Source organism: Bos javanicus, chromosome 29 (genome assembly GCF_032452875.1).
Source record: "Bos javanicus breed banteng chromosome 29, ARS-OSU_banteng_1.0, whole genome shotgun sequence".
In the NCBI taxonomy this organism is placed as follows: Eukaryota; Metazoa; Chordata; class Mammalia; order Artiodactyla; family Bovidae; genus Bos; species Bos javanicus.
This window is the reverse complement of record NC_083896.1, coordinates 18977002-18994618: the sequence shown is the minus strand read 5'-3', so window position 1 is coordinate 18994618 and position 17617 is coordinate 18977002. Positions and strand designations below refer to the sequence as shown.

Sequence of the window (17617 nt, the reverse complement as noted above, 5' to 3'; positions counted from 1 at the left end):
TGAGTAACTGATCTAGATTTGTGATTTTAAGTTCACATCTCATTTATAAAAGGATTTGAAATATATCAATGTATATAGTTATACATTTAGTGTGCTAGATTTGTAAGAATTACTCAAGTATTCTGAAAAGACTGAAACTGAAGTACCTAAAAAAGAAAACACATTAAATGCATAACTGCAGTTAAAAACATCTAAAGCATTTAACTAAAATGCCTAAGTATTATTCAAAGGCCCTGGAAAATGTTATTTAAAATGTTAATATCCATAAAAGGAATAAGGTTCTTTGTAAACACGCCATGTCTCCTTCACTGGCTGGGAACAGCTCTTGGGCAGAACTCTATCTCACTCATCTTCCTCTCCCTAGCACTCAGAAGAAGGATATAGTAGGTGCCCAGGGAATGTTAACTAATTAATTAAATAGATTGCTAAGGTAGGGCATGGGGACAAGTTGTAAGCATGTTGGCAGGGGACACAAATTTGAACTATTTGTGGAGACTACATAGTGTGTGTGATTTATGAGTCTGTGACTGAGCATGTAGGGGTGCAGATTTGTGGTTTGTAAAGGAGAAGTGATTCATGTATGTGCATTATCTACAGATGTGCCAGGTGAGTAAGGGAGAAACTTCCCAGGGCTTGCCCTCTCTACAGCTTGGGCCAGGCTGGAGTCATCCACTGGTCTTTTCTCCTCCCACCCTGGTCCCTTCTTTCCTACCTTATATGTACATCACTCTCCAGTCCATAGGCCCCATGTTCAACAGCTTTCTCAAAGGACATTATGGTATTCTCAGGCCCCAGCTGTGGAAGAAAAGGACATCAGGCCTTTAATCTCACAGTCTTTTCTGCTGACATCCCTTTTAGGGTAGTGACGGGGCCCAGTAAGAAAGGACTTTAGAAAGCAAAACTTGATTCCCTTGGCTCTTTGTTCAAAGAACCTGCCTACATTCTTGTCTACCAAATCTGATTCAGGGACTCTGCTCATCTGAGGCAATGTCGCTGGACACAATAAAGAGAAATGGACTGAGAATTAGGTGAGTTCAAATCCAACCTCTACAATTAATTACTTATTCTTGTCATCTCAAGTCAACCCCTTTACTTCTCCAGGGGGTTCCGAGGATCTGATGTGCCCTCTACACCCATGCACACCCGTACTCGTCCACATTCTTCATGCTCAGACCTACCATGGGTGCACCTCTATGTCCAAAGAAGTACGGCTTGGGTGCCAATTTATTCTTCTCCTGAACACAGGCAGAAAAATTCCCCAATGGAAGCAAATAGAGACACAAAAGGATAAGAAAAAAGGGCAATCCAATAGCCACTTGTAGAGCTGAAAAAGTTGAAGGAGGAGGAAGGGGGGAAAAAAGGCAAATAGGAATGGAGAACCATCCCAAGCAACTAACTATCCCCAAGCAACAACAAATAAATACTTAGTCCATGGGTTCACTAACTCTGCAGACTCACTGATTTACTCTATATTTCTTTCACATCCTTATGTTCTCTCAGTGATTTGAAAACACAGGAATATCCAAATATAAGCATTATTATTAAGTCACTACTGTTAACAAATGTAAATTTACAAAGGAATGAATTATACTAGAGGTGGGAAGCAAAGGAAAAAGAGGGACTGTTAAGGAATATCTTCTCAGAAAAAGGAGTTTAGTTGGTTCTGAGAAAGCCCAGAAGCCCTTTAAAAATAGGCTTTGTTAGTCACTGAGTCATGTCTGACTCTTTGTGACCCATGGACTGTAGCACACTGGGCTCCTCCATCCATGGGTTTCCCAGACGAGAAGACTGGAGTGGACTGCCATTTCCTTCTCCAGGGTCTCTTCCCAACCCAGGGATCAAACTCACATCTTCTGCATTGGCGGGTGGATTCTTTACCACTGAGCCACCAGTGAAGGCCAAAGATAAGCTTTAAATGCCTCTATTTCAGGCAGTAAGGTAGAGTAGAAGGGATAGTGCTGATGTGTGTTTGGTTGCTCAGTTGTGTCCAACTCTTTGTGACCCTTTGGACTAGCGTGCCAGGCTTCTCTGTCCATGGGATTTTTTAGGAAAAATACTGGAGTGGATTGCCATTTTCCTACTCCAAGGGAGCTTGCTGACCCAGGGATTGAACCTGAGTCTCCTGCATGGCAGGCAGATTCTTTACCTACTAAGCCACTGCGGAAGCCCAGTAGTTGACAGAAATGTGAATTCAAAGCCAGATGCTACTACTTTCAAATTGTGTGACTCAGACACATTGCTTAACCCCTCTGGGTCTTCATTATCTTCATCTGAAAAATGGAGCTATCTTGCTACTAACATCTACTTCATAGAATTGATATGATAGTTGACACCACAGGTACTCAGTATTTTGCGCTCTCTCTCTCTCTCTCTCTCTCTCACACACACACACACACACACACACACAGCCTGACCATAATACCTATTTATCATTGGCTATCTCCCACTTACTATTTTAGACCTCTAAAAATTTTACCCATTTTTAAGTTTTAAAATTACCACCTATGTCACTTTTGAACATAGATCTTCAGCTCTAACCTCTCAACTTTGTAAGCACATTACACGTCTTGTTTCTTTTTCTCTCATTACATGTCATCTGGTATCTTCTGATTCTAGCTAAAATTTAGGAAAAGAAAAGAGTTAATTATTGTTTCTTCTAATATCTCGCCCCCAGAAACATTTCCTAAAACTCACCCTCCACCTATATATATACCCATATACAAACACACAAGGGCAACACTGCAATCCTAGTCTTTCTCTTGCCTGCGTCTCTATACAAGTAGGATGCAAGCACTCCTTGTTTAACCAGTAATCAAAAAGACACAGACAGAAAGTCCTCCTGGTTTCTCAGTAAGGGTGTTGAGAGATAACTCCATTCTCAAAACTGTTTCATGTACACCTCTGATTCTTATTTGTTTCCATGATATTAGGGTGAAGAATGGAGAGGAAACCAGTAGCAGAGGCACACACTTCTGCTTCTGCGGAAGTTCCCAGATGTGACAGGGACTCACATGCTTCTACTCTGAGTTACTAAGATGTACCCATGGATATCTGCACCTGGTTCATGAGTTGAAACTAGTAATATTTAAATACAAACTTAAAGAACTGGGATTTATACCATCGTTCTGTTCAAATAAAATTGCCTCTATTCTCTCCCTAACCCAAATCCATTTCAAGACAGTCAATATGTAACAAAAGAGAGAAAATTCTTATTTTTCTAGAAAGAGAATCCCTCTTTACAAGAAGATTGGTTTGATCAGGGAAATGCTATGATAGGTCATGTGGGGTTGTCTGACTATAAGGAGCATGACTGAGTAATAAGCTGAATGAATTTCAAAGAGGTACACTGGTGGCTATCTATCCAGCTTGTTTCACTGAGTAAGGTACAGAAGTTAAAGGCAGAACCGAAAGGATCAGGCAAGGTTCCACCCACAGAACATACCTTCTCCTTCCAAATGGATCAAGTAGAAAGCCAAAGGCCATGAAAGAATAACCATCATAGCTATGCTGCTCAGGTGTATGTAGGGAGCAAAGACCTGGGAGAAAGCCAAAAGTCAGGCTGAACACATCTGAACAGACAGGGCTACAACTAAGAATGGTGCTTACCTGCAGTGACAGCCCAACGGTGAGCCATCTGTCTTTCCAGTAAGTGAATAAAATCCAGAAAAAAAATGAGCATATCACAATCACTAGCAGAATCAGGATCTGGGGAAACAAAAAGAATTTCCTGACTTCCAAGCATTAATCTTGGATGAGAACCATCCTTAGGAAATGTACGTGTCCCTATAGTGTCTGGGTCCTCATTTCCTCATCCTTTTAACCTAACCAACCTGCAAATGCTCAACATTAGATGAATTCAATAATTTACCTTCTTTGCTTTCTGGAGAAAAAAATTACACAGCTATGTATATGGCCCGATACCTTTACTAATTTATCATCTCCACCTCAGCTAGGCCACCATGAGTACTGCCTGGCATGTCTCACTTAGCTTCAATAATGGCTATTATAAATATTCACTACTCTTTTACATGACTCAATATGGTAACAAGTAAAAAATATTTTGTAAGTAAGTACCTTTTCAGTGCATGTTTTCCCCAGCAGACTGTAAGTTTCAAGAGGTCAAGGACAATATTTGTTTATAATTATATCTTCACTGCCTTGCAGAATATGTCTGATTCATATAAAATACTCAATAAATATTTGTTGAACAGATGAAAAATATCTGCTGGCCAGAACACTATTTCGTTGAGAAAGAACACTAAGACCAAGAAGATACAACTTTAAATTTTTCTCCTTCAAATACAGTTTTTCTGCTTCTATGTTGCCTGTAAAGAATACTTGGTTCCCACTCTCTCATAATCTCTATAAAAAAGCAACTGAATTAAACCTTCTCACAAAATAATTCCAGATCATACTGCCTTCAATGGTTAATTTTCCAAACATTTAAGAAAAAATATTTCCACTTTAACAAGCTCTCCTAGAGAATAAAAAAGAGGGAATGCTCTCTAACTTGTCTTATGAAGCCAACAAAACATTGATACTCAAATTCAATAAGGACATTACAAGAGAGAAAAATTATAGTCCAATTTCTCCTATTAACAGATGCAGAAATCTTAACCTATTAGCAAATCAAATGCATTACAACACAAGGGTTTAATTGTCAAATAAGATTCACATGAATCTTCTGTGATTCTGTGAGCATACCCAACACCAAACTTCACTAATGATTGAAATGATATAGTCAATTAAAGATAAAATTTTTTCATGTGGGAAAATCTGATTCTATCAAATGCAGCTATTCATAAAAATGTCTTTCCTCTCCTGTATTAGGACACATGCTGATACTGGACTTAAAATATGAGGTGTGTTTTTGTAGCAATATTTTTTGGAATCCATTTTCTTGAATAATGGAAATAAAAGCAAAAATAAACAAATGAGACCTAGTTAAACTTAAAAGTTTTTGCACAGCAAAACAAACCAAGAACAAAATGAAAAGACAATCCACAGAGGAAGACAAAATATTTGCAAGTGCTGCAACTATCAAAAAACCAAACAACCCAATCAAAAAAGGGCAGAAGACCTAAATAGACCTTTTGCCAAAGAAAACATATAGATAGCCAACAGGGAAATGAAAAGATGCTCAACATCACCAATTATTAGAGAAATGCAAATCAAAACTACAATGAGGTATCAACTCACACCAGTCAGAATGGCTGTCAAAAAAAGTCTACAAATAATCATTGCTGGAGAGGCATAGATAAAAGGGAACCCTGCTAAACTGTTGGCAGGAGGGAAAATGGTTGGAGGTTCCTTAAAAAACTAAAAGCAGAGCTATCATATGACCCCGCAACACCACTCCTGGACATGTATCTAAAGAAAAACATGGTCTGAAACAATACATGCACCCCAATGTTCACTGCAGTACTATTTACAATAGCCAAGACATGAAAGCAACATGAATGTCCATCAACGGATGAATGCACAAAGAAAATGTGGTACACAGATACAATGGAATAAAAAGAACGAAATATTGCCAATTGCAGTAATGTGGATGAATCTAGACCTTGTCAAACTAAGTATGTCAGACTGAAAGGCAAATATCATATGATTTCATTTATATGCAGAATCCAAAAAAAGATACAAATGAATTTATTTACAAAACAGAAATAGATTCACAGACATAGAAAACAAACTATGGCTGCCAAAGGGGAAAGGAGAATGGGGAGGGAGAAATGAGGAGTATGGGATTAACAGATACACACTACTATATACGAAATGGATTAAAAAACAAGGATCTACTGCATAGCACAGGGAACTATACTCAACATCTTATAGGGATTTATAATGGAAAAGAATCTTAAAAAGAATGTATATGCATATGTGTTTATAAATGATCACCTGGCTGTACCCCTGAAACAACACTGTAAATCAACTACGCTGTTGTTTAGTTCCTAAATTGTGTCCAATTCTGGTGACACCATGCACTGCAGCACGCCAGGCTTCCCTGTCCTTCATTATCTCCCAGAGTTTGCTTGAACTCATGTTCACTGAGTCGGTGATGCTATCTAACCATCTCATCCTCTGCCATTCCCTTCTCCTTTTGCCTTCAATCTTTCCCAGAATCAGGGTCTTCTCCAATGAGTCAGCTCTTCACATCAGGTGGTCGAAAGTATTAGAGCTTCAGCTTCCGCATCAGGCCTTCCAATGGATATTCAGGGGTGATCTCCTTTAGGATTGACTGGTTTGATCTTCTTGTAGTCCAAGGGACTCTCAAGTCTTCTCCAGCACTACAGTTTGAAGCACCAATTTTTCAGCGCTCAGCCTTTTTTATGGTCCAACTGTCACAACTCTCACATGACTACTGGAAAAATCATAGCTTTCTTTAAAAGGACCTGTGTCAGCAAAGTGATATCTCTGCTTTTTAATACACTGCCTAGGTTTCTCGTAACTTTTCCTTACAAGGAGCAAGCATCTTTTAATTTCATGGCTGCAGTCACCATCTGCAGTGATTTTGGAGCCCAAGAAAATAAAATCTTTCACTCTTTCCACGTTTTCCCCTTCTACATGCATGAAGTAAATCAACTATACTTCAATAAAAAGAAATTTGTTAATCTGAGGTGTGTGTTTTGAGCAAAATGTATGGAAACTTTGATTCCCAGAAGGAGCCTTTTGAGTTACAGAGCATCCTTATCTTATATCCCATTAATTATGCAACTCGGGTCAGCCATGTCTCCCACAATACAAATTTATAAATTTCAAGATTATTTACAATAAGCAACCCAAATATACCATGTTATATTCTGCTAAAAATTTTCATAGATAAAAATTCTTCACTATCTTTTGACTAATAACTATTTTTAGTATGTTTAAATACCTTTGATATATTTATAAAGAGTTTTGATTCATTCCTCTCTGAACATGCCTAAGTGGAAGGAAAAAGGTTACAGGCCTGGTACTAACCCTTCCCTTTGGGATTTATTCTTTGCACACTAAAACTGAAACTCCAAGCCCCACAGAATCCCTGTTGCCAACAGAAGCAATCTCTCCTCAAAAGTCCAATAAACCTAATCCTTCAATGGATGAAGCCCTGACTAAGGTGGTCACCTTTCAAGGGGATGCCCACTCTTTCTCATACCTCACCTGCATCACTTTCCATTGTCTCAGTTCAGTTCAGTTGCTCAGTCATGTCCAACTCTTTGCAACCCCATGAACCACAGCATACCAGGCTTCCCTGTCCATCACAAACTCCTGGAGTTCACCCAAACCCATGTGCACTGGGGCGGTGATTCCATCCAACCATCTCATCCTCTGTCATCCCCTTCTCCTCCTACCTCCAATCCCTCCCAGCATTAGGGTATTTTCAAATGAGTCAGCTCTCCGCATCCGGTGGCCAAAGTATTGGAGTTTCAGCTTCAGCCAGTCCCTTCAATGAACACCCAAAACTGATCTCCTTTAGAATGGACTGGTTGGATCTCCTTGCAGTCCAAGGGACTCTCAAGAGTCTTCTCCAACACCACAGTTCAAAAGCATCAATTCTTCGGCACTCAGCCCTCTTCACAGTCCAACTCTCACATCCATACATGACCACTAGAAAAACCATAGCCTTGACTAGACGGACCTTTGTTGGCAAAGTAATGTCTCTGCTTTTGAATATGCTATCTAGGTTGGTCATAACTTTCCTTCTAAGGAGCAAGCGTCTTTTAATTTCATGGCTGCAGTCACCATCTGCAGTGATTTTGGAGCCCAGAAAAATAAAGTCAGCCACTGTTTCTACTGTTTCCCCATCTATTCGCCATGAAGTGATGGGACCAGATGCCATAATCTTAGTTTTCTGAATGTTGAGCTTTAACCAACTTTTTCACTCTCCACTTTCACTTTCATCAACAGGCTTTTTAGTTCTTCTTCACTTTCTGTCATAAGGGTGGTGTCATCTGCATATCTGAGGTTATTGATATTCATCCCAGCAATCTTGATTCCAGCTTGTGCTTCCTCCAGCCCAGCATTTCTCATGATATACTCTGCATAGAAGTTAAATAAGCAGGGTGACAATATACAGCCTTGATGTACTCCTTTTCCTATTTGCCTACAGACTTATAATCAGAATTAGATCTAAGAATACTTCAAGAGATGGCTTTATTAAATTTACTGACCAAACTCTACAGTATATGTAGGAAAAAATCCTAAGATTGTTAAACAAGGAGAAAAGAATTCAGGACTAGGCTAAACTTATGTATGTACGGGCTTCTCTTGTGACTCAGCTGGTAAAGAATCCTGCAATGCGGGAGACTGGGTTCAATCCCTGGGTTGGGAAGATTCCCTGGAGAAGGGAAAGGCTACCCACTCCAGTATTCTGGCCCAGAGAATTCCATGGACTATATAGTCCATGGGGTCGCAAAGAGTCGGACATGACTGAGCGACTTTCACTATATGTGTGTGTTTGTGTGTGTGTGTGTGTGTAATTTATTTATTTATCCATCCCAAAGGAAGATATAAGCATCTGAATGCAGAGTTCCAAAGAATAGCAAGAAGAGATAAGAAAGCCTTCTTCAGCAATCAATGCAAAGTAATAGAGGAAAACAACAGAATGGCAAAGACTAGAGATCTCTTCAAGAAAATTAGAGATACCAAGGGAACATTTCATGCAAAGATGAGCTCGATAAAGGACAGAAATGGTATGGACCTAACAGAAGCAGAACATGTTAAGAAGAGATGGCAAGAATACACAGAAGAACTGTACAAAAAAGATCTTCACGACCCAGATAATCACGATGGTGTGATCACTGACCTAGAGCCAGACATCCTGGAATGTGAAGTCAAGTGGGCCTTAGAAAGCATCACTACGAACGAAGCTAGTGGAGGTGATGGAATTCCAGTTGAGCTCTTTCAAATCCTGAAAGATGATGCTGTGAAAGTGCTGCACTCAAAATGCCAGCAAATTGGGAAAACTCAGCAGTGGCCACAGGACTGGAAAAGGTCAGTGTTCATTCCAATCCCAAAGAAAGGCAATGCCAAAGAATGCTCAAACTACTGCACAATTGCACTCATCTCACATGCTAGTAAAGTAATGCTCAAAATTCTCCAAGCCAGGCTTCAGCAATATGTGAACCATGAACTTCCTGATGTTCAAGCTGGTTTTAGAAAAGGCAGAGGAACCAGAGATCAAATTGCCAACATTCGCTAGATCATGCAAAAAGCAAGAGAGTTCCAGAAAAACATCTATTTCTGCTTTATTGACTACGCCAAAGCCTTTGACTGTGTGGATCACAATAAACTGTGGAAAATTCTGAAAGAGATGGGAATACCAGACCACCTGATCTGCCTCTTGAGAAATTTGTATGCAGGTCAGGAAGCAACAGTTAGAACTGGACATGGAACAACAGACTGGTTCCAAATAGGAAAAGGAGTAGGTCAAGGCTATATACTGTCACCCTGCTTATTTAACTTATATGCAGAGTACATCGTGAGAAATGCTGGGCTGGAGGAAGCACAAGCTGGAATCAAGATTGCCGGGAGAAATATCAATCACCTCAGATATGCAGATGACACCACCCTTATGGCAGAAAGTGAAGAGGAACTAAAAAGCCTCTTGATGAAAGTGAAAGAGGAGAGTGACAAAGTTGGCTTAAAGCTCAACATTCAGAAAACCAAGATTATGGCATCTGGTCCCATCACTTCATGGGAAATAGATGGGGAAACAGTGGAAACAGTGAGAGTCCGTATTTTTCTGGGCTCCAAAATCACCGCAGATGGTGATTGCAGCCATGAAATTAAAAGATCTTACTCCTTGGAAGGAAAGTTATGACCAACCTAGACAGCATATTCAAAAGCAGAGACATTACTTTGCCAACAAAGGTCCGTCTAGTCAAGGCTATGATTTTTCCAGTAGTCATGTATGGATGTGAGAGTTGGACTATAAAGAAAGCTGAGTGCCGAAGAATTGATGCTTTTGAACTGTGGTGTTGGAGAAGACTCTTGAGAGTCCCTTGGACTGCAAAGAGATCCAACCAGTCCATCCTAAAGGAGATCAGTCCTGGGTATTCACTGGAAGGTCTGATGTTGAAGCTGAAACTCCAATACTTTGGCCACCTGTTGCGAAGAGCTAATTCATTTGAAAAGACCCTGATCCTGGGAAAGATTGAGGGCAGGAGGAGAAGGGAACAACAGAGGATGAGATGGTTGGATGGTATAACCAACTCCATGGACATGAGTTTGGGTGGCCTCGGGGAGTTGGTATTGGACTGGGAAGCCCGGTGTGCTGCAGTTCATTTGGTTGCAAAGAGTCAGACATGACTGAGCAACTGAACTGAACTGATACAGCAAAGGAAACAATTAACAAAATGAAAAGACTATCTTTTGAATGAGAGCAGGTATGTGGAAATCATAGGCTTGATAAGGGGTTAACATCCAAAATATATAAAGAGTTCATACAGCTCAACATTAAAAAAAGAAACAACCCAATTTAAAATTGGGCACAAGACCTGAATAGACATGTTTCCAAAGAAGACATAGAGATTGTGAAAAAGGCACATGAAAAGATGCTCAACATCACTAATCATCAGAAAAATGCAAAGCAAAACCACAATGAGCTATCACCTCACACCTGTCAGAATGGCTATTGTCAAAAACTCAACAAATAATAAATGTTGGCAAGGATGCGGAAAAAAGGGAATCCTAGTACACATTGGTACAAATGTAAATTAATACAACCGCTATGAAACACCGTATGGAGGGTCCTCAAAAAAATTGAAAACAGAACTACCATATGTTCCACCAATTCCATTCCTGGAGTTATGCTAAAGAAAATGAAAACATCAATTCAAAAAGAAATATGCACCCTAATGCTCACAGCAGCTTTATTTACAATAGCCAAGATCTGGAAGCAATCTAGCTGTTCATCAACAACAGATGAATGGATAAAATGATGTGATGAGTGTGTGTGTGTGTGTGTGTGTGTGTGTGTGTGTGTGTATGTACTTACACACAATGGAATACAACTAAGACATAAAAAAGAATGGAACTTTGCCATTTTCAAAAAATGGATGGGCCTGGAGGATACTATACTTAGTAAAGTACCTCAGACCGAGAATGAGAAATACTGTATGTTTTCATGCATATGCAGAATATACAAAATAAATGAATGAATATAATAGAACAGAAACAGACTCACAGATACAGAAAACAAACTAGTGGTTACTAGCAGAGAAAGGAGTAGGGGAGGAGCTAGATAGGGAAAGGGGATTAAGAGACACTAACTACTAGATATAAAACTTAGCAAGATACAAGGATGTTATGTACAGCACAGGGAATATAGACAGCAGCTTATAATAATTTTAAATGGAATATAATATAAATATATTGATTACTATGTTACATACCTAACACTAATACAATACTGTAAACCAACTATACTTCAATTTAAAAAAAAAAAATGGTAGCCAATGCATTATAAAATTGGGATGCCAGCAATTCCTTGGTGTAATATAGAAGAAAGAATTCAATGGTTTATTGAGAAAAGGTTTCTGGAATGCTATCACCTATAATAAGCTAACCCATACCATACTGGGCTCTAGGGCAGTCTCAGAGTCCACTGAAAAACACATAGTGAGAAAGTGTCAGCATCCTTGAAAAGCACCATGGTGGCCGTGCTTTATGCCTAGATAAAGGTGAGGGGTGTTGCCACTCAAACTGGCTTCCTGAGTTCAAAGGCAATGATGAGATTCTACTGTGGCAGAGGCCAAATAGCAGCACTCACTTCCAGGGGCAAGGTAAGCATGGTTTCTGTAAAAGGCACAAGGCTAGAATGACAACCAGAATGGTACAACCATAGGGTTATAACTTGGTAGTAACGGTAGTAACTAACTGATCATACTGTCCCAATTCCAAAATAGATGGTGATCTCAACAGGCCTGTTTATATACTTTTCAGTCTACACTCTTTCCCTGTAAGAACTTACAACTTCAATTTCCATCTGTTCTAATCCTTAAATCTACATTTTCAGTTCATACTTTCCTTTTGAAAAAGAGGAAATTTAAGGAGACCACTCAGAGAATTTGACATGCTCCTGGATTTGAGGAAATACAAGGAAAACCATGCCTAAAAAAAGTCTATAAATACCAAGAAGCTATGCTGGAGATGCTCAAGCCCATGGCAGTATAAGACAAGGGAGGCAATGTTGGAAATGAGCTGCATGTCTTCAGATGCTGGATCAGTAATGACTGCGTCCTCATAACAGGTATGGATCCTTTGTAATTGCTAATATAACCTTAAAGGGCTTCAAACTAAGGGAGAGTCAAAAGGACCTTAGCAGAGAAGCATCAGGGAATACAGGAAGACAGGCATTCACTTTACCACGAGAGTTGCAATCAAGGTTCTCAGCAGAAAGTGAAAGTGAAACTAAAGTTGCTCAGTCGTGTCCAGCTCTTTGCAACCCCATGTACTGTAGCCTACCAGGCTCCTCCGTCCATGGGATTTTCCAGGCAAGAATACTGGAGTGGATTGCCATTTCCTTCTCCAGGAGATCTTCCCAACCCAGGGATTGAACCCAGGTCTCCCGCATTGTAGGCAGACACTTTACTGTCTAAGCCACCAGGAAAGTCAGCAGAAGGGTCTCTGAAGATACACATGGAAAAATCCATGCAGTTAAGAGCCAAAAACTGCATTTACTTGGTCCTGTTAGAATCAACCCCTCCCTGTGGGACTGTGTTCTTTCATCCTATCTCTCCTTTCCCTTAGCCATACTCTGGAAGAAAGGTAAAAGGACAATCATGCTCTTTCCACCACTGCAGGTCCCCAGCCCTGGGTCATGTGAAATAGGGGAAGGGAAATACTACATGAAGTTGGAGTGAAGTGAAATTTTTAACGAATGAAACAAGATTGTTCTTGTGACTATAAAGGACTGGGGAAATAATGGAGGTTGCCTAAGATTTTATGGGAATGAAAAGAACAGAGTCACAGCGTCCATAGTAGGGAGAAAAAATAAAGTTTAGGTTCAGTTCCTTCAGTACATCAGTTACCTTTCTTACCAATTTAACGATTTCAACTAAAACGGTGTAAGTTGACTTTTTTTATAAGGGGAACAACAAAACAAAGGGAAGCTCTGTATTTGACACAATGCTAAAGAGGCACATTCAGTCCTGGTCTCAGGACTCCTATGAAGATTCAGATGTCCTACCTTATGACACCAGTGCAGGTACAATTCAATCCCCTCCCAAAGCAACAAAAACCCAAGTACCTGAAAAAAGAAAAAAAAAAAAAAAAAAAAGATTATTTTGAAATCCCCAAGATGCTGCCAAAAACACTTTCCTGAATTCAAAATTCTTTCACAGTCTGGTATTACATTCACTTCTTGCTACATCAGCAGTTTTCATATGCTGGGAATTTGCCATTCTGTTCCTCTGCTAAAAAGCTCTCCCCTTTCCCATGCCACTGAAAGCTTCAAAGAAAGTTCACGTGTCACCTCCTACTTGTACCTTTCACCAGCAACCCCTGGAAGAATTTATTATTATCTTCTCCAGGATTTTGCAAAGTTAGTATACTGATATCTTTCTTGAGTTCCTACGAATTTCTTGGTAGGTATTACCAAGAACACTTAGAGAACAGAGAGAACAGAGGTCACTTCTTAAGAGAACAGAGGTCAGGGGCCAGCCTTTCCAAGGGTCATCTAAAAAACCTTTCTTGAGGAGCCAGTGCCACTGTTATAACTACTAGCCACTATCATTAACATCAGTATTTAGGCAATAAATCTTAGATAGAATTTGAAGCTAAATCTAGCCAGTCACCAAGTCAGTGTGGAGACAGGAACGGAAAAACAGAGTCCTCAGATGCTCAGGATATGAATGAGAGAATGTATGAGACAGATTTTTATCAAAACAATTTCACGAATATAGTTCACTTGTTCTTTATTCAGCCTTATAAAATACCATTTTATTAAATATTATCTTGCCCATTTGGAAGAAAAGAAACTGAAGCCCAGAAGGCTGAGGCTCCACACCACAACTTCCAGGATGATTTTCCTAAATAGAAATCTGATTTATGCTTAATGCACTAGCTCACTTTTCAGGCCTTCCAAGGTCTGTTACAAGCCTATCCTTTTTCTTCAACATCCCCTGAATTCAGGTCAGTCGCTCAGTCATATACGACTCTTTGTGACCCCACGGACTGCAGCACATCAGGCTTCCCTGTCCATCATCAAATTGCAGAGTTTACTCAAACTCATGTCCATTGAGTCGGTGATGCCATCCAACCATCTCATCCTCTGTCATCCCTTTCTGTCCCCTTCTGTTCCAGCATCAGGGTCTTTTCCAATCAGTCAACTCTTCACATGAGGTGGCCAAAGTATTGGAGTTTAAGCTTCAGCATCAGTCCTTCCAAAAATCAGGACTGATTTTCTTTAGGATTGACTGGTTGCATCTCTTTGCAGTCCAAGAGACTCTCAAGAGTCTTCTCCAACACCACAGTTCGAAAGCATCAATTCTTCAGCATTCAGCTTTCTTTATAGTCCAACTCTCACATTCATACACAACTACTGGAAAAACCATAGTTTTGACTAGACAGACCTTTGTCAGCCAAGTAATTTCTCTGTTTTTTAATATGCTGTCTAGGTTGGTCATAGCTTTTCTTCCAAGGAGCAAGTGTCTTTTAATTCCATGGCTGCAGTCACCATCTGCAGTGATTCTGGAGCCCAAGAAAAGAGTCTGTCACTGTTTCTGCTGTTTCCCCATCCATTTGCCATGGAGTGATGGGACCAGATGCCATGATCTTAGTTTTCTGAATGTTGTTTTAAACCAGCTTTTTCACTCTCCTCTTTCGCTTTCATCAAGAGACTCTTTAGTTCTTCTTCACTTTCTGCCGTAAGGGTGGTATCATCTGCATATCTGAGGTTATTGATATTTCTCTCAGCAATCTTGATTCCAGTTTGTGCTTCATTCAGCCTGGCATTTCACATGATGTACTCTGCATCTAAGTTAAATAAGCAATAACAATATTCAGCCATGGGAATGGACATACTCCATTCCCAATTTGGAACCAGTCTGTTGTTCCAGGTCCAGTTATAACCGTTGCTTCATGACCTGCATACAGATTTCTCAGGAGGCAGGTAAGGTGGTCTGGCATTCCCATCTGTAAAAGAATTTTCCAGTCTGTTGTGACCCACACAGTCAAGGGCTTTGGTGCAATCAATAAAGCAGAAGTAGATATTTTTCTGGAACTATCTTGCTATTTTGATGATCCAACAGATGTTGGCAATTTGATCTCTGGTTCCTCTGCCTTTACTAAATCTGGAAGTTCCCAGGTCACATATTGAACCTGGCTTGGAGAATTTTGAGCATTACTTTGCTATCATATGAGATGAGTGCAATTGTGCAGTAGTTTGAACATTCTTTGGCATTGCCTTTCTTTGGGATTGGAATAAAAACTGACCTTTTCCAGTTCCATGGCCACTGTTGAGTTTTCCAAATTTGCTGGCATATTGAGTGCAGCACTTTAACAGCTTCATCTTTTAAGATTTAAGGACTATTATAACTTTATGTCTCATACCTGTCACTCTGAAGTGCCCCACATGAAAACAGAAACTGCATGTGTCTTGTTGATTTCTGTATCCTCAGTATTTATCACTCATATAATAATCAACACATTTTGTTGAATGAAAAATTAAGGCAAATATTAACTGATTTGGGGGTTGAGTTCTTCTGTATCAGACAGGAAATCAGTGGAGACAAGGAATCATGAAATCAGAGAAAGATATATATGCCCCATGTACAAAAGGGCACTGAAAAACTCCAATTAACTAAGAATCAGTCTCACAAGCTTTCCACTTCTTCAAATTTCCTGGCCTGAATTTCTCATACTACATGACCCTACTGTGTCAAGAAACATAGGCAGGGTCTCTACTGCCTAAAGATGTTTGCTAAAAGGTATTCTGCACCTGGACTAAGTGAAGTCGCTCAGTTAAGTCCAACTCTTTGCGACCCCATGGACTGCAGCCTACCAGGTTCCTCAGTCTATGGAATTCTCCAGGCAAGAGGACCATAGTGGGTTGTCATTTCCTTCTCCAGGGGATCCTGACCCAGGGATTGAACCCAAGTCTCCCATATTACAGGCAGACACTTTACTGTCTGAGCCACCAGGTTAGTGCACCTGGACTAAGGGGCTAGCAATTGTGCATTAGAACAGGTTTGACATGCTAGCTAATTTATAAGACCCAGAAAGACTTACTCGTTAGGGGATAGGCTACGGAATGAGTAGTTCAATAGGTAAAGGTACTGCCATGTGAAGGTGTGAGCATCTAAAATGATAATACTAAGTGAACCAGGAAGTAGGCTATGAAATAGAAGAGAAAAAGGATGTTCTACCACTCTTTCTAAGGGTCAAAGTGGTAAGACACATCTTCTAACAGCACAAGCCTTTTTTCCTACATCTATCCCTCCTGCCTAATATTCAAGTGGTTAATGTAAATGCCAACTCTGCTAAGTGTGATCTGAGGTTCTGAGGGCTCCCAGCACCAACTGAGAACCATGCCACAGACAGAATACCTAGTGAGGCTACTCATGAAAGGAGTGGGAGAAACAGAAAACATTACTCACCAACAGCAATGATGTGTAGGCAGCCAGGATCCCAAGGAAACTCAGTAAGACAATGGACCAGAAGAACCAGAGCCCTGTACCTATAAAAATGACCCTGCAAAAATAAGTTTCAATCCTTAAAATACAGTAAAAAAAAAAAAAAATAGTAGCATCTACATCAAGGATAGGGGCGACAAGACCAACTAGATGAGGTATAAGAAAACAGAGGGAGATACGAGAAGCAATTTGGGAACACATGTGTGAAGAGCTTTGGGGATATTTAGTGGAGAACTTTTAACTTTGTCCTAATGGCAACTGGGTGCTTTAAATGGGGCTCTGTATAAGTGGTATCATTTTTTAAAAGTTATTCAGAATATATATTCAAAACACATATTTTCTTTTAAAAACAATATAATATAGAAGTTCTGGAATTCTAAAAGAGAAAAAGTCTACTGCCTTAATAAAACTTAACACTTTCCATTTTGGAAGGTTTCTGGCTTATGTGAATGTACGTTTTCTTATATAACTGCAAGCCACCATGTCAATTTCTCTATCCTGTGTAAGATATTTGACCTCTTTAAAAACTGCCTTGACATGTTCTATTCCTAAAGGAGATTGTGAGAGAAAACTGTTAATGATAAGCTAAGAGAAAGAGGATTAAATTTGTTCCATGTATTGTATGTCAAAACTGTTTTAGACTGTTCATTTCAAGATAACATAGATTGCCTTCTCACCATATAAAACCTGGAGAAATTATATTTTAACAATACAGACCTATAACTTGTCTTACTGCACTTTGAAGACATTGCATTTTTTACAAACTGAAGGTTTGTGGCAACCATACATCAAGCAAGACTATTGGCATCATTTTTCCAATAGCATTTGCTTACTTCCTATCTCTGTATCACATTTTGGCAATTCTTGCAATATTTCAAGATTTTTCATTTCTATTATATTTGTTGTAGTGATTTGTGATCAAAGATCTTTAGTGTTACTACCACTACTTGCTGAAGGCAAGTTATTCATAAATAGCTATGATTAGCTATCTAGCAATAAAA

The 17617-nt window shown here is 39.6% G+C and overlaps 1 protein-coding gene across 10 annotated transcripts in view; it reads right to left on the bottom strand.

The window, feature by feature from the left end:
* The window catches only part of LOC133241095 (glycerophosphodiester phosphodiesterase domain-containing protein 4-like), a 173786-nt gene that overhangs the window by 117034 nt on the left and 39135 nt on the right, over positions 1 to 17617 (bottom strand). For 8 of the 10 annotated variants that reach the window (XM_061406179.1, XM_061406181.1, XM_061406178.1 and 5 more), the window contains 7 exons: positions 16581 to 16674; positions 13172 to 13231; positions 3607 to 3705; positions 3443 to 3536; positions 2539 to 2616; positions 1179 to 1324; positions 713 to 795 (listed from right to left, as the gene is read on the bottom strand). In XM_061406179.1, coding sequence (XP_061262163.1) covers positions 713 to 795; positions 1179 to 1324; positions 2539 to 2616; positions 3443 to 3536; positions 3607 to 3705; positions 13172 to 13231; positions 16581 to 16674 — 654 coding nt within the window. The remainder of the gene's footprint in view (positions 1 to 712; positions 796 to 1178; positions 1325 to 2538; positions 2617 to 3442; positions 3537 to 3606; positions 3706 to 13171; positions 13232 to 16580; positions 16675 to 17617) is intronic. The other 2 variants (XM_061406176.1, XM_061406182.1) reach the window with 2 other exon arrangements.